The 21,187-nt window shown below is 54.9% G+C and overlaps 1 protein-coding gene across 5 annotated transcripts in view; it reads right to left on the bottom strand.

The window, feature by feature from the left end:
* Nucleotides 1–5,250: 5,250 nt before the first annotated feature.
* The window catches only part of NFATC1 (nuclear factor of activated T cells 1), a 129,261-nt gene continuing 113,324 nt past the window's right edge, over nt 5,251–21,187 (bottom strand). For 2 of the 5 annotated variants that reach the window (XM_017866115.1, XM_017866118.1), the window contains exon 9: nt 5,251–7,029. In XM_017866115.1, coding sequence (XP_017721604.1) covers nt 6,980–7,029 — 50 coding nt within the window. In that variant the 3' untranslated portion in view covers nt 5,251–6,979. Of the gene's footprint in view, nt 7,030–7,274; nt 7,534–10,233; nt 10,342–21,187 lie in introns of those variants that run through there. The other 3 variants (XM_017866117.1, XM_017866119.1, XM_017866114.1) reach the window with 3 other exon arrangements.

Below are 21,187 nucleotides of genomic sequence, written 5' to 3'. Positions count from 1 at the left end.
GGAGGTGCTGGGATTTGGAGGTGCTGGGACCAGGAGATGCTGGGATCCAGAGGTGCTGGGATTTGGAGGTGCTGGGACCCGGAGGTGCTGGGATTTGGAGGTGCTGGGACCAGGAGGTGCTGGGATCTGGAGGTGCTGGGACCCGGAGGTGCTGGGATTTGGAGGTGCTGGGACCAGGAGATGCTGGGATCCAGAGGTGCTGGGATTTGGAGGTGCTGGGACCCAGAGGTGCTGGGACCCGGAGGTGCTGGGATTTGGAGGTGCTGGGACCCGGAGGTGCTAGGAGTGCCGTCTCTGCAGCTACAAGGGGACTCCACTCGTTCACTTGCTGGCTGCTCACTAGTCTTACACTTCTCTGTCTCTCTCTTACTCGCTCGCTCTCTTGCATGGCTGGTGCTGTCCGCTGGGACCTCCGCCCGGGCCCTGCTGGGACACCTGCTGCAGCCTCCCTGTGTGGCCTGGGCTTCCTCACACCCTGGCTGGTGCTGAGGGGGAGTGTCCCGGGGAAGCGGACGGAGGATGCTGTCCAGCCCAGCCTAGCCCTGCATGTCCTGGAGAGCTGCTTCCCTGCGTGACCTTCGCTGAGGCTGTCAGAGTCCGTGCAGGCCAAGGGAGGGGAAGGTGCCTCCATCCCTCAGCCAGGGGACAGCAAGGTTCAGAGGAGCCTGTGGGTCCATAAATGTGGCCTCAGTCACTTCTGGGAGATAAAACCTGCCACCCTCCCGCTCCAACCCAAGCCCTCCTGCTGCCAGCACCCGGTGCCCTCGGACCTGAGGCCTAACACTGACCGTTCCCTTTCTCAGAGCTCTTGTCCTGGACACCTGGAAGGTGGCCCTGCCCGTGACCTCAGAGGCTGGCGTGCTGGCCCCTCCCCATAACTTCCCATGGCCTGTGCCTCCTGTTTTCCTCCACTCTCGCCTCCTTCCCGCGGACAGCACGATGCGCTCACTCACTGGGTTTGGGGTTAGCACTGTTTTCCTGGCAGGGGGTCCTGCCTACCCACGGATCTCAGCCTCCAGGATGGTGCTGTGGCGAAGGCGGCTCCCCTTCAATTCTCAAGATGAGGACATTGAGGCTGGGGAAGGGGAGGGTTTCCCTGAAGGTCACAGGTGGCAGATCTTGCCTCACAGCTGTGTGAGTGGCACCAGGCATGGCACTGGGCATTGGCTGGGGGAGCCCAACTTGGCATCCCCAGAAGGGGGTTGTTGAGAGCCCTGGAGCCGGGTGGGCACTTGGTCTCTGCTGACGTCTCACAGGCACCTCCCCTCCCTCGGGGGCTCAGCGTGCAGCTGTCTCCCGTGAGAACCACACCCAGGAAAGCAGACACCCCCACTGCAGAGAGGGCGAGGTGTCTGCTGAGAGTCCACAGCATTCCAGCGGTGCCACTGGGGGCCTGCTTTGCCTCTGGGTAGGACCTGTCCCCACATCTGTGCTGGGCAGCATGAGAGTGGCGTGGTGTTTGCACTACCCAGGGACCCCGTAAGGCAACATTCACACGACCAGGGTCTGTGCAGCCAGCAGGCCCCTCAGAAACAAGCGTGCGGTCTGGAAAACGCACCTCTGCAGACTCTCAGCTGGGAAGAGCGGTGGCGGGTGGAGTGGGAGCCCAGACCGTGCCCCCAATGCCCAGGTTGGAAGAGCGGGCACAGCAGGGAGGGGAAACGGCCCCGTGAGAGGCTGAGTACTGTGGGCCTGAACCACCCGGCTCCCCTGTCCGGATGGGACCCAGGCCACCCCCAGCTCCCCCCAGTCTGGATGAGACTCAGGCTGCCCCAGAATAGATGCTCATGAACATTTCCCTCCTTTTTGGGAAAAGGGCATTGCCTGCTGGACGCAAAAGTGCTCTGCAAATTAAACCACTCACAGCAGAGGCAGCGCATCTGCCCTCCAGCCACACTCTGAGGAAGGAGCCACTCAGCTCTGTCCTGCCAGGAAGATGGGACCCAAGTCCCACGTGCTGAAAAACTTGTTGATCCCAGAGAACAGCCACGTGGAGATGGTAGTCGCTTTCTGATGACACAACCTGGAAAACGCTCTGCCGCTGTGTTTATAGAAAGGTCAGGATGCTGAGTTCTAGGGTCAGCTGGAAAGTCGCTGCATAGATGTCAGTAGAAGCCCCTTTCCTCATGAACCGCATCCACTGGCTTACGTCTCAGCACCGACGTCCTCACCACAGCTTTTCTCTAATTTATATGTGAAGTAAAATGAACATGTGTCATCTGGGGCTCTGTGGGCACCGTCACGGCAACTCAGACACTGTGCATTTAGGTCCTGGCAGAAACCCAGAGCAGGGGGGTCTGTTGCAGGCAGAGACAGGAGGGTCTGCTGGGGGAAGGGGGGGCTGCAGGCGGAGACAGGAGGGTCTGCTGGGGGGGGCTGCAAACAGGGAGGGTTCTGAGGCCTGGGGGGGCTGCCAGTGGCCCACGGGGCCAGCCAGGGGGACTGCAGGCGGGCACCGGAGGGGTCTGCTGGGGAAGCTGTGGGCGGGCATTGAGGGGGCTGCAGGCGGGCACGGGGTGGGGTTGGCTGGGGGGTCTGCTTTCTGCTTTGGTATAAATGAACATTTAGTCATCTTCTACCTAACTTAATTTTTTTGGCATAAATAATTATAAATATGATGTGCTTCACATATGTGATTCCAAATTAGGTTAGTGAGCCAGGATCTGTCTTAGGGATGGATAATTTAAAAACTGAGGAGGAGAAAACAGTTCCTCAAAAAGTTAAACATACAATTACCGTAATACCCAGGAGTTCTACTCCCAGGGAATATGCCCCAAATAATTGAAAACAGGGACCTGAACAAAAACCTGAACACTAGCGTTCACAGCAGCGCAGCTGATGACAGCCAGGAGGTGGGAGCCACCGTGTCCACCAGCCGACAAAGGAGCAGCGCGACGTGGGGTCCCCATCACCCAGGGAACATGACTTGGCCATAAAAAGGGATGAAATACCCACGTGACCACACGGATGACCTTGGGAAACACCGATGACCTTGGGAAACATACTACGGGGAAGACACCAGCCACAGAGGGCTCCACGTTTATGATTCCACTGACATGAAATGCCTGGACGGGCAAATCCAGAGACGCGTTAACTCGAGGTCCCAGGGACTGCAGGGGGCGGGGAGGAGACGGGGAGCAGCTGCTGAAGGCCACGGGGTTTTATCTGGGGGTGACAAAAAGATTGTGGACACAGAGGTGGTGGCTACACAACCTTGTGAATGTACAAACCACCACAGAATTGTATGTTTTAAAGTGGTTGCTTTGATCGTATGTGAATTTACAGGGTTAAAAAACCCACAGAGCTGGTCCCGGACTTCTCTTAATGAGGTTATTTTATCTTGGCGTCAGCGTGCCCTGAGCTCGCGCCACTCATTCACTCAGGTGTAGCTTGTTAATCTCAACACGGAATGTATTTTTAAAAATATTCACGTTGAGATGAGACAACCTCCGGTGATGTCACTGGTGGGGACGTGTGTGGGGAATGTGGCGGAACTGGCGGAAACAGCTGATTTTTTGGGTCCTTCTCTAGAAGTGGGGCCAGGGTGCGTCCCGGCTGGGGAGAGGAATGCTGGGGGAAGGGGCCCAGGCTGTTCATGTAACGAGATGCCCTTGCCAGGGCCGGAAGCTCGAGCACTTGGGTCTTTCCTGGCTCCACTTGGCTCTGAGGGGAAACTTGATAATTCCATTACTTTCGTGCCACCCAGTCTCTGCTCAGGAACAAAGCACATGTGGTCTTGTGGGCGGCTGCGGCTGCTCTGCCTCTGGCTGGGTCTCAGAAAACGCCCATCCCCCAGGTTCCCCCAGGATTTCGGTCACCGAGGACCACGTGCTAGAGAGGCCAGCGAAGATGAGGAAGGTGGTTTTGCTGCCTCCCGAAGCTGACCTCTCTTAGCCTTCCAGGAAAACGCAGTCTTGGTTCTGGTGTACACATGAGGGTGGCGCACGTAACTGCCTGATAGCTTTTCCCCCTGACAGGCAGAACCTGTGGCTGGTAATCAGCCTGTGGGTGCATTTTTCTAATTACTCAAAATCACTCTAAAAGGCACAAACAGTAAGAGGGTTATTCGCAGAAGCTCAACCTCTTTTGCAGAAACTATCACTTTATACATTCATGATTTTGGAATATTCTATTACTGGAGTTGGGAACAACCAAGGAGGTTTCAAAAAGTCACTTTGAAACCAAGAAAGAGCTTCCAGTGCATTCTGCGTGGACAGCTCCGCCCGCTCTCAGCAGAGGGAAGCGATGGGCACGTGCTGGCCACCTCTGGGTCGAATAGTCTGAAGCTCTGTTAGGCCCTGACTGGGGCCAGTTGGAGGAAAGCAAGGGCTTAACCAACTCTCCCCCACTTGCTGAGAGCTGAGATCTCCCCCGGAACGCTGGCCTCTGTGCTCTCCTCACACCACCCCTACTCCCTGAGAGCCGAGGGCTCCTGACGGCTGCGGGGTCTCCTCCTGCTCCCCCGGAACGCTGGCCTCCTGTGCTCTCCTCACACCACCATACGTGGGATCTTTGACAATGTTCTCAGGCTCACTTCAAATACTGTCAAGTGCAGAAGACCGGGGGATAGATGCTTACTAACTGTTTAGGTGGTGATGACTTCTCTAGTCCTTTAACTCAACCTGTACACCTCTGAGCAAAAGAAATCGGAATTCTTGCATTTTGTAAAATCCTAAATGAAAAATGTTTCTGAAACCTGAGAACAATAATTACTGTAAAAGTTCCAAGTTTCATATTTTAACTCATGGCCAGGTAATATTTTCCCACCCAAACATGAAGGAGGGAGCTTGGGTGGGGAAAAGGGGAAGAGTAGCTTCAAGAAGCAGGGAGAGACGGCGAGAACCTGTGGCTTTCCACACACATGCTTCCTCGTCAGAGGATCGTCAAATGGCATGTGACTGTGTGTGGCCAAAGCCTCACCCAGGATAATCCTCTGAGCAAAAACATGTGGCACTAGCAGGAGTTCCTTCTCCACCTCGCCCGGATGAACATTTCTGAGCTGCTTCAGTTACAGGGCCTGGGAACTATCTGGCGTCTCGCAAATTTCTACAGCAGGTTTTTACCTAAACATAGAAGAAAGGGACGAGCTCTACTGGCAAGATGCCCTTCCAACGGTGAATGGCCGCGTCTACACAGCCTTCCCAACACGAGGCTCGTCTCACAGACGATCCAGTTACACGCAACCGCAAACACACTCCAAGAACAAAGCGGAATCTTCCACGCATGTCATGAACCACTCGCAGATGCCTGTCCAGCAAAAAAATACGGCTTTATTGGATCTATTTCCTAACTACAGCTGACACAGACATCAAACGTTTCCTTTTCGATGACAGTCCCCTGAGAAAGGCTGCATGTGACTCCTAGGATGCCGGGTGCAGGGTACCCAGCTGCAGGCAGGATGTGGCCACACGTCTTCACGGTTGTGTGCAGACTGACGGGATGGCCTTCAGGCTGTTTCTTTCTGTGAGGGAGACACAAGAGACGCGATCGTGCGGAGTGCACGTTACAGGCCGTTCCTTCTGCAGGAGCCCTTTCTCCATCAGTGACGTTCACAGCCGGAGCCTCCACCCGCAGGTGCAGTTCAAGCAGGTTCCATGAGGGGGCATTAATTCCTAAGGCACGAGTTCAGGTCAACCGTGTTTTAATGAATAAACCATGCTTTTGGGTTATATGGAACAATAGATCACTGCGAGTAATCATACGTAATAAGCAGTTAATTGTACAAAGTGCCACAGCAAAGCCTACATGAACCAATCTGTTAACCGTAACTCATCTGAAAACACTACGCGGGGCTGAGCGTTCATTAAAGCGTCGTTTTTGGTATTGGTTTTCTTAGATGAAGCAGAGAGTGGTAAGGCTTCTGTGAAACAATCATCTTATAACTGAACAAATATGTTACACTCATGTTGCATGTTATTTACAATCCCTTTTTATGCTGCCGTCTGGTAACCTACAGCTACTGTGAATCACAGCCTTCCTGGCTTTCTGGGGTCCTCCTCGAACTGCATGAGACAAGAAAATGCATGGCCGTCTGAGGCAGCGATGGATGCCAGCAAGAGCAGCGCCTGGAGCCCCAGACGCAGGTTCCAAAACGGATGCTGGTTATTGCTGACAGGGAAGCCGTCCCGGGCAAGGATGCGTCGGCTCTGTTATTTATTATTTATCCATAAATAGATGCTAGATATGTACACACATGCAAATGCAGTCTGTCCTGTAACAGGTTTTTCTGCTTTTGTTCAGTAACCTATTGATGTGCTATTCAACTTACTTGTGCCATGTTCGAAGCCAGATTAAAAACAAAGATGCTAGCATGCGACTATGAACAGGCCTATGGTTTCGACTGCACAGACGAGGGAAGCGTGTTACAGAAGAGCTGAGATGACAGACTGGAAGATTCTAAAACGCACTGGGTGAGGCAGCAAGGTTGTACGTGACAGCCCAGAAAACGTTCCAAATGTAGGAGACTCGTATCAGGGTCCTCCCGCAGCCTGCCAGTGTTCCCTTCGTTCATACAAAGGGCAAAACCTCACAATGAAGTGTGTTTACAGTTTCTGCTCCTACAAATACTCCTACAGTAGCAAATCCAGTGCTCAGTTCTACGATGCCCTGTTGAGTTAAATAAGGCACTTCCAGTATTGAACCCCAGGGATGCCAGAAGGGCTGGGCTTGGGGTCAGACTGCATGTGGGCCGTTCCCATGAAAGGCCCCTGCACGGTGGGTCTCCTGTGCTCAGCCCAGCCACCTCCCTTCTGGTGTCGTGAGATGACTTCTCCTCCAGGAGACACAGTGGTCTCCCTTCTTCCGGGCTCTCCTTCTTGGTGGAGAGCCACTTCGTTGCACGTATTAATGTTCAGCTCCTAGCATTCAGCCAACTGGAGGTTCTGAGTGGTACCAGGTGTGTGTTCAGTTTACTCATTCAAAAGTCTCTGTCTGCTGAAGTCAGCATACCCCCGCTGAACTGAGTGCTCCAATGTGGCAACTAGGAGTGGGTGCTCGTGCTGGAGAGGTCATTTCGTATTATTTCATTTACTGCAAGAAAAGAAAAATTGAGAAAGTATTAGGGAAACACGCCTCTCCAGCAAATATCTATAAACATCAAAGAAATGCCCCCAGCCCTGCTTCTCGTCAGTGACGCTCACGCCTGTGACAAGGCATCCCCCCCAGGAACCTGCATTTCCTCCTCGGTCCCACCCTGGTCCATGAGTGTCATGAACCAGCACCTGGCTGCTGGGCAGAGAGCTGGGGTCGCCAGGTTTCTGCTGGCAGAAACCCACCCTCGTCCGTAGCACAGTGCCAGCACGTCTCTGACGGCCAAAGTGCAGATGCCAGGTGCGGGCTGCGATGCTGCGAAGATGCCATGGATGTCTCGCCACAGACCCAGCGACCCGCGGGTCCACACCAGCACTTCCATGGAGTCGGCACCAGTGTTGCCTGAGCCTCCCTCTCAGGCTCTTCCTGATTTTTATTTCCCTTTGGACGGCGGTGTCCCTGAGTCCCCCACACACCGGTGATGTTCCCCGTCACCTGTGACTTCTGGCAGATGCAGAGGAAACAAGCGGCACTGTTAGGGCCTTTGTGAGCTGCCAGTATCCCCGCTCCACCCACCTCCTGCCGTGGCTGCCCTGATGGGTGCTGAGATAGAGAATGTGCCCCCAGCATTGTCACCACGTCCCATCTCCCTCCCAGGTTCTGGCAGGGCGTGCGCTGACGTCACGGAACTGCCTGGGATTCCCTCTGCCCTGGGCTGGAGCACCCAGAGCCCAGATAAGCCCCATGTGTTTCTGCAAAGGCCCCAGCCTGTCTCAGGGCGGCTTTTCCTGGAGCAATTAGTGGGTGTGCATTTCATCACCCCACTCACTTCCCTAAATTCCCTTTCAACAACCCCCCTGACTATTTTTAAGAATAACAATAACAAAACACAGATGGAGAACCAGGAACTGTGTCATGGAAACTGATAACAGGGACGCACTGGCACTGAGCTCCAGGAGGAATCCTGGCTGCAAACACACCCGCGGCCGGCTCGCCCAAGGCTCTGTGCGGCCAGAGACCAGGCAAGTGAGGGTGCCCCACACGCCCGGCCCCGCCTGCAGCACCTCCTGACACGGTGCCCAGAGAGGGTCCCGACTCCGTCCTGTGTGGGAGCTCAGCCTCTGTAAAGACACAGGCACACGTGGGCTCCCTGCCAGCCCTGCTCAGAGGCCCCGCTGAACCTGGCCCCTGCCCAAGACGGGACCTGGCACTCAGCTAAAGGACACAGAGCCAGGCTCTCTGCAGAGGGCTCCGCCCCCAGTGTGGAAGGCACCAGAAGGAGTCCAGGCTCCCACCCTCCGTGTGACTCTTCACAAACACTAACGAGGATTCCCCAGGAGGGCCCAGGTGCTCCTGGATGGGCATGCAGGACCCGACTTGTCCGGAGTGCGCGGCAGCTCCTTACACCACAGGCACTTTCTGTGACACTCGGGCGGCGCCACAGGGCCTCGGCACAACGCGGAGAGGAAGAGGGCTCTGCTCGGTGCGGGGTCGAACGGCCCCACCCAAACGCCCTGGGCTGCTGGTTCCTCAGCGTCCTCATGCCCACCGTGCTGCTGAGTGCAGCGTCCCCCAGGAGCCCCACGCCCTGCTGTGCTCGGCATCTGTGGCACAAGACAGGGATGCCCCAGAATTTGAGACCAGTTAACTCTCTTCCCATTGCGCTGGTTCAGCCTTGCAACAAAAGACGTCTGCAAAGAGGCAGGAGGAGCCACCTGCTCAGGAGGGAGACACGGTGGGGATTCCGGCAGCTCAGAACAGGCCCCACCTGTGGGGGAAGGGAGGCTGCTCGATGCATGAAGAGGGCTGGGCTCAGGTCCTCATCCAGCCCTGGCCAGCGGAGCTCCAGAAGAAAGGACTCCAGTCAGAACAGTGATTGTGGGGTCGAAAGAGGCCTAAATGATACAAACAGGGGAAAGACGGGGACACGACAAGGAACTGATGAAGCCATGGGTGGGTCATGGAGAGTAACAGTGACAGGGACAGGAGGGAGGCCTGAGAGGCAATGATGAAGGGGACAGAAGGGAAGTCTGAGGGGTAGTCATGATGGGACGTGGGAAGGCCTGAGGGATAATGATGGTGGGACGTGGGGAGGCCTGAGGGGTAATGATGGAGGGACGTGGAAGGCCTGAGGGGTAATGATGGTGGGAGGTGGGGAGGCCTGAGGGGTAATGATGGTGGGACGTGGGGAGGCCTGAGGGGTAATGATGGTGGGAGGTGGGGAGGCCTGAGGGCAATAGTGAGGGGACATGATGGGTGATAGTGACGGTGACAGTGTGGACACGGCATCTCAGGTCTCCATCGTGTTTGTGGGACAGGCCGCCTGCATGGCAGCCGAGAGCCGTCTTGCTCTCCACGGGCACAGGAGGGGCACGTCTGCTGAGGGGTAAAAGGGGAAGCGGCACGGCAGTGGAGCTTCCCCTTGTTGCCCACGGGCACCTGAGCATTGGTGGGAGAGCCTGGTGGGGGGCGGGAAAGTTCCTCAGTGTGTCCCCAGCCACCCAGGTTCTCGCGGGGACCACCACAGCCTCCTTTGCTCTCTCTGCCTCCGTCTGTGGCTGCTGAGCCCTCGGGAGGGGAGGGGAGGAGGGCCGGCCTCATGAGAGCTGTCGGGGCCTAAGGAGCCAGCAGCCTGTACCCCACTCCTGTGGGCTGACAGTGTGTGTCAGCCGACCCCGTCACAGCACCGGCCCAAGTGTGTTCCACAAGGTCTCAGACACTGCAGGGACACATGGCTGGGACCGGACACAGCCCAGGCACCCTTCAGTGCCTTCCCGATGCCCCACAGCAGCAGCTGACAGAGAGCGGGAGAGACAACCCCGATGCCACTCAGCAGAGGACGGCACAGCAACCGAACCGCAGAGGAGGCCGCGCTGCCCAACCGTCCACACCGTGGAGAAGAGCCCTGCGTGGAGCTGCACTCACCCCGCAGACACGGCCTGTGCTGCAACCCTGAGGAAAGCCACAGCTTCCCCTTTCACAGGTGGACAATGGGCCCATCCCGGGGGTCGGTCTGAGGCCACGTGGCTCACTGGCGCTGGGCTGAAAGACAGTACGGACCCCCCACTCCTTCCCGCCATGAGCACTTCTGACCCATGAGGTCAGCCACAGCTGCCCGGCTCTGCCCTTGCTATTCCGGGGGCGGCTTCCTTGGGTATGGTTGCCAGTGACACCTACGGTTTCCCATACCAGCTCTCTGCTGATAATTTCCATCTTCTTATTCAGCTTTTCCACAGACACACAGGGTTTTTTCCCTTCACGGCGCATTTTGAATTGCAGGTAACATGTGACCCTCACGGCGTGTGGGAGAACCTGAAAGAGGAAACTCACTTTGCTTAACGTCAGATGTCCCCGCAACAGGATGTGGTGAGCTGTTATACCACAGTTTCATTTAATAAGGAGGGTTTTTTTCCCCTTCTATTAGATTTTTCTCTAAAATGCTCCTCAGGTGGAAACGATTGTTTTTTCCTAAAACTCGAGTGTGGCGTTTTGCATCCTTGCTGCAGGCCGGGTGCCTCCCTGGAGGCCACGTGACACACCCACACTCGCACCCACCTCTCTACACACATCTGGAATGGAGTGAAGGAGGACATCAGTGTGTTTTAAATATAAAACTACCAAGTCCAAGTCCACGGGCAGGCGTGGCTCTCACTGCCCCACCTATGGATCTTCTCCGTGCCCCTGCTGGGGCCACACGGGCTGTCACTGGCTGTGCGTAAACAAGCCGTAGGCGAGACGCCTTTCTCAGTCAAGTATTCGACCTTCACCTAACCAGTTTCTTCTTTTTGATCATCATTTTGAAAGAAAGTTGACATTTAAACTTCACCCTGTAGTGAGCTACCCAAAGTTCACCTCTTAAGTTTCACGCAGGAGTTTCGTTTCTCTGCGCTGAGAACGATGAGGACCAGAACGGAGCTGTGAGGGCCTGAACGTTGTTTGATATATTTTGCCCCCTCTCTGCCTGGCTTGGAAGCAACATTTTTCTGCATTTCTGAATGCTTGGTTTCTGAAAGCAATTAAGGATCTTACATTTTAAGGAATGAACAAACTACCCTTTTCCCCAGCAGTTACGCAGCCCTGCCTGGCCCTCCGGGCACCTGCCTGGCCCTCCGGGCACCTGCCTGTCTGCTCCTTGCAACCGTCCCAGGAGGGGCAAAGGCAGGCACTGTCGTCACCCATTCTGTCCATGGGACCACAGAAGGCTCAGAGAGTGGGAATGGCCGCCTGGGACCCCAGAGCTGACAGGGCGGGGCTGCCCTTCACTGGGGTCTGAGCCCGGCCGGCTCTGCTGGGCCCTGCACAGTCGCCCAGATCCTCCCAGATGGTGGCCTGGGCCCACTGGACGAAGCCACAGTGTTAGATGTGCGTTTGTTCTTTCAGTACTTACTGGGAAAGTCGTGGAGAGCTGGAATGGGCCTACTGGCTGGTGCCTGGGGGGCGACTCAGACCCCGGGACAGGAGGGGTCCCACCCTGCCCGGCCAGCTCCTGGCCCCAGATGCCCATCCTCTCTCCTCCATATCTGCTCCCCTGTCCCTTCCCTCTCTGGTCCTCCCTGTTTCACCTGCAGGGTGCTCAGAGCCCGAAACTTGGTGTATCTGAGGTGAGGGAAGGCTGGGGGCGGGGGGTGTTTACTACCACTTTCCTTTCCTGCGGTGTGCGCCTTTTAACACAAACAAAACACACACCAGCAGACGCCCCCCCGCCCACAAAACACATCAGCAGACGCCCCCCCCCACAGACATCTGTAGACGCACCCCCCACACACAAAACAAGCACATCAGCAGACGTCCCACACACAAAACACACAGACATAGACATCAGTGGATGTACCCCCCCACAAAAATCAGCAGACAGCCCCCCACACACAAATCAGCAGATGTCCCCCTACACACACAACACACACACATCAGTGGACATACACCCCCCCACAGACACACACATCAGCAGACGCCCCCCCTTACACACACACACAGACATAGACACCAGTGGATGCTCTCTCACACACACACACACACACAGTCTTCTGCTACTTGGCTATACTTATTTTTCAGTCATTTCTCTGGTACTAGCTTAAATGTGCCTTAAGCATTTTTTATGTGGGGTTGGGGGAGGCAGGTGGCCAGTGGAGCAGGACGTCGCGCTGCCGCTTGCCTTCCGCTATGCTGAGAGAGCCACCGGGACACGTCAGCATCTCCCCTGCTCTGAAATCAGCACTGAGATGCACCGAGTCGCTTCAGAGGCATACGCAGAGGCAGCAACACCACGCAAGGCCTGCTGACTCTCCAGCTCTGACATTTCGTCCGGACCTCCCGGCAGTGCGGTGCGGGATTCCCTCTCGTGAGGGGCCCGGAGGAGCATCGAGAAGGTTCTCGCCTGATGGGTTCCCGCAAGTTCCTCACTGCAGACCCTCACTCTACCAGTTTTGATTCCATTTGAAATCTGACTTCCAAGGGGCAGCCCTGCCGACTGTCAAAACGCCCCCCTTTCCTGGTGTGTGCCCTCCATCCTCGCTTCCTGGGGGCAGCCGGTTTCTTGCTGTCTGGACAACAGAGCTCTGCCAACACCATTTATCTCGTCTGTCCAGGACTTTATCACCAACTGTCCTACTTCCGGCTCCTTTGCGATAGCGTATGTGTCTGTGTTTGGCTGTGACTAACAGGGCCTCTGAATAAAGTGAAAATAATCCCACTTTAAGCTGCAAGAGGAAAGACTCACAGATGGAAAGTCCTTCACAGACAGAGACCCAGGATCCTGAAATGCAGCACGTCCCTTACATGTTCTGAGAGTAAAACTTCAAACATACAAGCCCTGGGAGGAAAAGCAATTCCTAAAACATGGCAGAAACAACGTAAAAAAAAACTTGCTGTTTTTTGTCCTAAAAACTGACCTAAGACTGGGCATGGTGGCTCACACCTGTAATCCCAGCACTTTGGGAGGCCAAGGCGGGAGGATCACTTGAGGGCCAAAAGTTCAAGACCAGCCTGGGCAATGTAGTGAGACCCCATCTCTACAAACAAATGTAAAAATGAGCCAGACATGGTGGTGTGCACCTGTGGTCCCAGCTACTTGGGAGGCTGAGGTGGGAGGATGGCTTGAGCCTAGGAGGTCGAGGCTTCAGTGAGCTGAGATTGTACCACTGCACTCCAGCCTGGGTGACAGAGCGAGACCATCTCAGGAAAAGGAAAAAAAAAAAAAAAGCCTGATCTCCTGTTTTCCAGGAGAGCCCGAGCCTTGTAAGGGTTTTCAGATGGTAATGAAACAACTTGGAAGTCAGCAATTCCTAAGGATTTTCTGACTCTTCTCAGACTAAAATTCCCCCACTTTCCTGCTGCCTTGTTAAAACCACTGCTCAGAGATCTGTGAGCAGCCACCAGCCGCTGGAGGCTCTGAGGCCTGAGGCGAGGTCTTTGCGCCTGAACACTCTGATGGAACAAGGTTTAGCCAAAGGGGGCCTGGAAGGGCCCGTCCTTGCCTTCTGCCCAGTCCTGCAGGGCTCAGGGCACGTCCTGGGGGCCAATCTGTGGGAAGAGGTTTGACTGAGACCCCTTTCTGCTCTGTGGATGAGTGGACTCTTCGGCATCTCACACGGAGAAACAACTTCCTCCTGGATCGGAGCCCAAGTCAGGGATAAGGTGTCTCCTGCCTGCACTGTGAGCACCAGCCGCCTTGTTACAGAATCACCGGCCATCTGCTGAGGGACACTGGGTGCCGGGGTCCTAACACCCCACAGAGCACCCGGCACAGCTCCTTGGAGCTGGCTGCTACCCTTAGTCTTGTTTTGAAGACAGGACTGGGTGGTCAGGTCAGCCCATCCTCACACCACGGTGAGCAGCAGGGGCAGGAGCAGCCTTGCTGTGGGCCACACCCCGGGCAGTGAGCAGTGGCTCCTTGGGGAATCTGAGATTTTTCCAGGTCCGTTTTCTATATGGCTGAATGATGTGGCAAAATGTTTGTCAAGGACACCCTCTTGGGTGCTTGGATCTGCCTCTTTCATGAGTGAGACGGGGGTGCCAGGGACTTCCTGGTGAACCCTCAGTTACCGCCCATCAGAACAGAAGCAGGCAGTGCAACACAGGCTGGGCCCGGGGGCTCCATCGCCCTTGACACTGCCACGCTCAGCTTCCAGGCGTCCTACTGTGCGCGTGCCCCTCCTTCACGTTTCTGGGGTTCATGCGAACATTAGTGTTGTTCTTCCCTTTCTGACTCAAAGAATTGACTGTGCCTGTCATTGGATGAAGTGGCTGCCATGACTGTCGACCGGGAAAGTGATGGGAAAAGCTTTTTGGACACAGCTGAGCTGCCTCTATCTGGTCACCCGCACGCCGGGCCCATGCAGTCTGCTCTGTCCCTGTCCCTGGCAGAGCCCATCTGGGAGCGGTGGTGACCATGCCACCCGGAGACCCACTGAGCACCAGGGTGCCGCACAGACAACGATGCCCTCAGGCTGTGGGCAATGAAGAGCCGGGAGAGGCAGCACTAGAATTCTTTTTAGGAACTGGATTTGGGTTTAAAGAATAAGCAATGTGGTTCAGCCATGCTAACCCAAATACACTGTTTAGATTAAAGTAGCACAGATGAAAGCCATAACTTGCATAAAAGATTTTTATGTCAAGTTTTAAAAAGCGTATTTGTTCATACAGGTACCAACAAACTTAACTGCATAAAACACATTTAAAAGCATCTTCCCTCTTTTTCAATGGTTATGTCAGTTCCAATCAAGAAACCAATTGTGCTACGAATATTAAAGTCTAACAGTATTTATCTGTGACCGCTCAGCAAACTGGACAGTTTGGCAAGGACACAGGCCTCAGAATTCTCAGACATCAGAACGTCCTGCAGGACTGCTCCTTCTTTAGAGCTGTCATTTTCCTTTACACTAAAGCAATACAGGAAACAAAAAAGGTTGTCATGATGCCACCCACGCCCTCCGGGGGCATGTTCCCATCGCCTCTTCCTGTGGCAGTGTCCCCGTCCGCCTCACTTTCCGTCCAGCAGGCTCCTTCTAAGGCCCACCGCCCCACTGGACACGGCGTCATTAAACCCACAGCAGGAACGCAGTTGTCCCCAGCTCATTCCACTTTCCTCTGAGGGACAGAAAAGTGCATATTCTTCATAGAGGACAAGTCATCAAAAATAACTTTTTAAAAAGAGCAAAACAAAACAGGAAAGACATTCTCCTCCATTCCTATAACTAAGAGATAATTATAAAAAGTATTTGCTAACCTTCCCAGAAAATACACCTTTAGCTAAAGTTAGTCTTGTAACCTAAGAGGGTAATAATTTGGGTAGGACACAGATAGAAACAGAAATATCTCAGGCCAAATCCTATTCTTAAATAACTAACTTCTAAGATGTCTCCCAATGACGTCTGCTGTACTCCGCTCTGACAATACCTAATAATTCTTGGAGTAAGAATGCCATTTGATGGTGGTTGAAAACCTTAATGAACATATGGATTTTCAAGGCTATGACGTTCATTACAAGTGGCATGATAGATGTATTTGCCAACTCTTTTATGGTTTCAATGAATTGCTGAATACACAGCTTTCAATTTTTCCATCTGACATACACATTTAGACTTATATGGCTCTTGTTTAAGGTATTACAGTAGATATGAGCTAAGTACATAAAAATATGGTTAAAGCCACAAATTAGAGATCAGAAAATAGGAAGCGAAGAAGAAAACGCTTTTGTTCCACTGTACGTATATTGTGTCTGATGCAAAGAGCCGGCTTCGGTGTGTGCACCAAGGAAACTCAAGAGGCTGTCTCTCATGTGGGTTTTTTAATTTTTTGAGAAGAAGTAAACTCTTAGAAAGTCTACCATAAATGTTTCCTCCTTCACAAGCAAGTCTCTGGATTTTCCATAACCTCCTGTGTGTAGCCTCCACCATGGCCTCCTTGGTCCACCCTAAACTGCCTGACGCTGCCAGGCGCCTGGCGCTTGGCTGAGAAACGGGGCAAGAACAAGGGCGATTCTGCCACCCCACAGCCGAGGAACCACCACATTCTCAAAAGGCAGGGTCGCAGCGTCTCTAGCATCCTTCTTTACGATTCTGCATTTTTCAAAGATGCTTTGTAAAGCAGTGGAAAATAACAGCTTCTCAAGTTTCATTAAAAAGTAAGTTCTCAAGTCCGGGACCTATTTCAGCCTTCACTTATTTTTATCTTTTTCATCGCAACAAGCCACTGCCACAGGGCCTGCTATTTTTGGAAGGCGAGGACGGGACAACAGAGGGATGGTGTGACAAGTCACGGTTTTCATAAAACAGGACCCTCATCTGGACGCAGCTGGCGCTGGGGAGCGGGACCGCCACTCAGGACGTCAGCCATTAAGACAGAGTAATTTTCCTACCTTAACTGCCTGCTTCCTTATTTAGCCTGAATGTTGCACAGAATGCAAACGCCGTGTGGAAACTCCGGGGTTCAGGTACAGGACCACGTGCCCGGGAGATTCCAACAGGCTGTCCTTCCACTCCCCCCCCACCCCATGCTGTGACGGCACGCGGGCGTCTGTTTCCACGGATCTGGTCCACCGTCTTATCTGTGCCAAACTGCCATTCCAGTCACTCACTGGGATCATTAAACCACCACCCACAGTCCCAGGGTTTCTTTGTTCTAGGAAATATATGTCCCCGAATTATGAAAATTCCCAAACAATTAACAGAATTGAAAAAATAAAAGTGTTAAAGCTCTTTTTAATGAAGATGAAGGGACCCCGAGGAGAGTGACCGGGTTGGGTCTGGTTAGGTTCTGCTTCCTCCTGTCCCTCCGCTACAGAAACATACAATTCTTCCTCCTGCCTGTTCCAGGGGGAGACGGGCACTTGGTGTGAACCGGCACTGACCATGCAGCCTCCTTCTCTGTAGGGTGGTGGAGAGGGTCAAGATAAAATGTCACCATGTGAAGTGTGTAGCAGCAGGAGGGCAAAAGCTCCATGGGCAACTCAGAAGCCAACACGCCCCTGGTCCCCGGCCAGGCTGCAGGGGTGTGAGCCTTGCCCCACCTGAGCCCCCATCCACCACCACCGCCCACCCACCACCACCACAGGTATCCTGTTGGCCAGGGACTCCCAAAGGAGGCAGCTGGAGACCACCACTCCTGTGGGACGGGAAACTTGCCTTCCTTCATTTTTTCCTTTTTTTTTTTTTTTTTGAGACAGAGTCTGCTGTGTCACCCAGGCTGGAGTGCAGTGGCGTGATCTCGGCTCACTGCAATCTCCCAGGTTCAAGTGATTCTCCTGCCTCAGCCTCCTGAGTAGCTGGGATGACAGGAACCTGCCACCACACCCAGCTAATTTTTGTATTTTAGTAGAGATGGGGTTTCACCATGTTGGCTACGCTGGTCTCAAACTCCTGACCTCGTGATCCACCCGCGTCGGCCTCCCAAAGTGCTGGGATTACAGGCGTGAGCCACTGTGCCTGGCTTGCCTTCTTACTTATTTTTAGAATCAGGGTCTTGCTCTGTCTGTCGCCCAGGCTGGAGTGCAGTGGAATGATCTCAGCTCACTGCAGCCTCGACCTCCCAGGTTCAAGCAATCCTCCCTCCTCAGCCTCTCAAGTAGTTAGGACCACAGGCGCATGCCACCACGCCTGGCTAGTTTTTAAATTTTATAGAGACAGGGTCTTGCTATGTTGCCCCAGCTGGTCTCCAACTCCTGGGCTCAAGTGATCCTCTGGCCTCAGCCTCCCAAAGTGCTAGGATTATAGGCATGAGCCACTGTGCCCAGCCCCAACCTGCCTTCCTAAGCGTGTCTTTCAACTAAATCTTCCTCGTACCAGAGAATTAGCCATTTTGTTAGGTGTGAAAGTTGCACTGTGGCCATGTAAGAAAATGGCCATTTAAAAAAGATACATGCATCGGAGGCAGGTCGGGGAGTGGGGGCGGGGAGTAAGGTTCGGGTTTTTTTTATTCTGTCACTGGCTGGAGGTGCAACTGTTCGATCATAGCTCACTGGAGCCGTGATCTCCCAGGTTCATACAGTCCTCCCTCCTCTGCCTCCTGAGCAGCTTCTGAGCGCCAACACACCACGCTAATTTTTGCATTTTTTATAGAGATGGGATTTCACCATGTTGCCCAAGCTGGTCTGGAACTCCTGGGCTCATGTGATCCTCCCACGTCAGTCTCTCAAGCAGCTGGGACCACAGGTGTGTACAAGTGTGAGCCACTACACCGGACTAATTTCTAAAATTTTTGTAGACATGGGGTCTTCTATGTTGCCCAGGGTGGCCTCCAACTCCTGGCTCACCACTCCTCCCGCCTTGGCCTCCCAAAGTGCTTGGATCACAGGTGTGAGCCACTGTGCTGGCTGGGAGTTTGATTTTTAAACATCTCAGCAATGACAACTAGATGGGAATGCCAATCCCTGCAGCCACACCTGGAGTAGCTCACAGCTGAACCTGGGCAGCGCCTGGAGGAAACTCCCCCTCCGCTCACTAAGCCCCATGCACGTCCACGTTCACCGTGGAGACCAGCACGGCTTTCACAGAAGGAGCCTGAAGCGCAGTGAGCAGCCGGCTCAGGTGGGGACACGTCCCCAAGAAGGGACAGAGGCTCAGCACACAGTGAGACGAAGGACCCGTGGGCTCTACAGTGGCCCGTCCTGGACCTGGACACGCACATGGCACAGCCAGCGTACCCTCAGGCTTCACCACACCACGCACCTCCCCTCATGGCGAGTGTCCACAGACCACCGTGGGTGTCGTCTGGAGCTCTGCAGCACACAGGCCACACACCCCCAGCACACACCCCCAGCGGATGCAGCCCCAGTAACGTCTGGGGAGCCCTGGGTCAGAGGGAGGAGACCAGAAGCCCCAGGGGAAATGGCCCCCATGCCTCAGGGACACTCGCCTTGAACAGTACTTCTCTAGCGCTGCCCATGAAAGACAATGTCCACGCCCCCGCCAGCGGGACAGCACGTGCCCCTCACCACCACAATGTTTTCGAATCGTCACTTGAATCTTTAAGAGGTGCTTCTATACCAGTTTTTAAAGTGACATTTTCTTTGAGGTTTGGGAATAGCCCGGAGTCCTCAGAAGCCCTGGCGGATGATGCGGGTGTCTGGGAAGGTGGGTGGGAGGCAGGTGGAAGAGCAGAAAAGGGAGCAGGTCATCTCCCTGCAGACCCTACAGGTAGGGGCCGGGAACGGCATCTCTGCAGCGGTCTCAGTGCCCTGAACCCCGAGTCCACCCCCTGGCATCCTCTGCTCTACGCCGAGGGGAGCTGACACAGCCTAGCGGTGGTTCTGGGTATCGAGAGAGGAATTAAAATACTGGCAGTGCTCCTTTTTATTGTAAGGGTTTGGAAGTGATACCATTTTTAAAGTGCTCTTTAAAAACATGGCAGATACAACTCCCTGTGTCTCACGCAAAATTCCCGCCAGACCCTCTCCCATCTTACAGGCACATGAGCCAAGTGGGTACGGAAGGCGATTTGGTGTGGGTGGGGTGTGGACCCACGGTCAGGACGCCCCTGCAGGCAGCACCCCACGTTCACACAGGAAGGCTGTTTCTTTCAGTGGACTCAGTGGCCGTCAGGGTGCCTCCCCACAGCACAGGGAGAAGGTGCCCTCAGGACCTCCCTGACATACAGAGAGGCTGAGAGCTCGAGTGGGATGAGATGTGACTCCTGTGTGCAGTTCTCATTGTTCAAATGGCAGCCACAGCCCAGAGCCCAGCAGAGGACACAGATGGTGCATCCAGGTGGACAGACCGCAGCTCAGCAAACAGGAGGCACACGGGGCCCACCGACTGCAGGCATCTCCTCCTGCCACACCTGTGAGTCCACAGCCGCACAACGGCCAAGGCTCTGACCTCGTGGAGCCACGGACACTGCTCTGGCTCCAATTCCTAGCCAGGGTCACTTCTCCTCGGGAGGCTGTCTAGAAAAATTCACAGCAAAGCAAAAGCTCGGGGTGTGTGGGTGTGGCGGAGTGGCTGTTGTTCTCATAAAATCCCCAAGCCTTAGTCTAAATTCCACATGGTGGGAGAAGTCCCAGTGCCATGTGGCGCCCGGATTTTGCTGCAGTCAGACCCTTGTCCGTTTCTTTACCTCCCAGGGCAGTGCCTGTAGCGCAATTTCAACGAAGTCTAAACACCTGCCAGTGTCCTGGGGCCAGGCTGCTGTCTCCTCAAGCCATCCTCCCTGAGGCCTGCTCCTCCCGGGCCTCCCTCTCAGCCATGCCAGGGGTCGCTTGGCCGGAGACAAGGCACCATTGCCGGACAGGCTCCCGTGCCTGCCTGCTCCTACCAGCATCCTGGGATGGCTGCGGACATCTCCGCTGCGTCCTATCCACTGGGCTCCTGAGCCAGCACATAGTGTCCTGCTCTCCCCAGGTCCGTCCTGTCCTCTGCCCCGGGTGGCCTCTGCTCCTGGCCTCCCTCAGAAGCCCCGAATCCTGCCAACTCCCTAGGCGGGTCCCGGACCAGCAGCAAATCCATCTGCATCTCCCAGCTCCACTGCACCTCCTGAGCTTCGAAAGCTCTCCTTGGGTCACCTCAGTGCCTCACCGGCCGGCCCCCCACTGACAGCCTCAAACGGGGAGCCTCAAACACAGGCAGCTCCCCGTGCTGCAGCCAGGCAAGCACCTCCAGGAGGCATCTAGGCCCTGCCTGGCCTCAGGGAGTCATTGGGCTCAGATGTGGCCTGGGCAGGAGGCACGTAACCTCTTTTAGGCTGGCCCTCTACCCCTCCCATGGCCCAGGCTACGTACATCTTGGGGCACGGCGAGGGCTTCTCCCCAGGGCCGCCCCGGATGCCCTCTGCACATCGTGGGGCACAGAAACGGAGGCTTCTCCCCAGGGCCACCTCTGGGGCTACGTACCACCTGGGCATAGTGAGGCTTCTCCCCAGGGCCTCCACTGTGCCATGGCCCTGGTGCCCTCACAGCCATTACCTGTGCTGCCCTCCCCTGGCTTAACAGAAACCACCATGTAGTCACCGCTGTCTGCGTTAGCAGCACTGACCCCCGGCAGAACCTGCTGTTCGCTCTGCAAAGAACAGAAAAGTCACGGAGGTGCGGAGACAGCGCACGATGACCCACCGTGCGGCGAGGTGCTGGCCAGACTCCCAACAGGGGAAACGAGGAGGAGGAGGAGGGAGGCAGAGTCGGGCCCTGTAATCTTTAGGACATATTGACCCCGGAGTGAAAAAACACACT

Source organism: Rhinopithecus bieti, unplaced genomic scaffold (genome assembly GCF_001698545.2).
Source record: "Rhinopithecus bieti isolate Rb0 unplaced genomic scaffold, ASM169854v2 scaffold_84002, whole genome shotgun sequence".
Classification (NCBI taxonomy): domain Eukaryota; kingdom Metazoa; phylum Chordata; class Mammalia; order Primates; family Cercopithecidae; genus Rhinopithecus; species Rhinopithecus bieti.
Note: the sequence above shows the minus strand (reverse complement) of the source record. Positions and strands in the feature narration are given on the sequence as shown.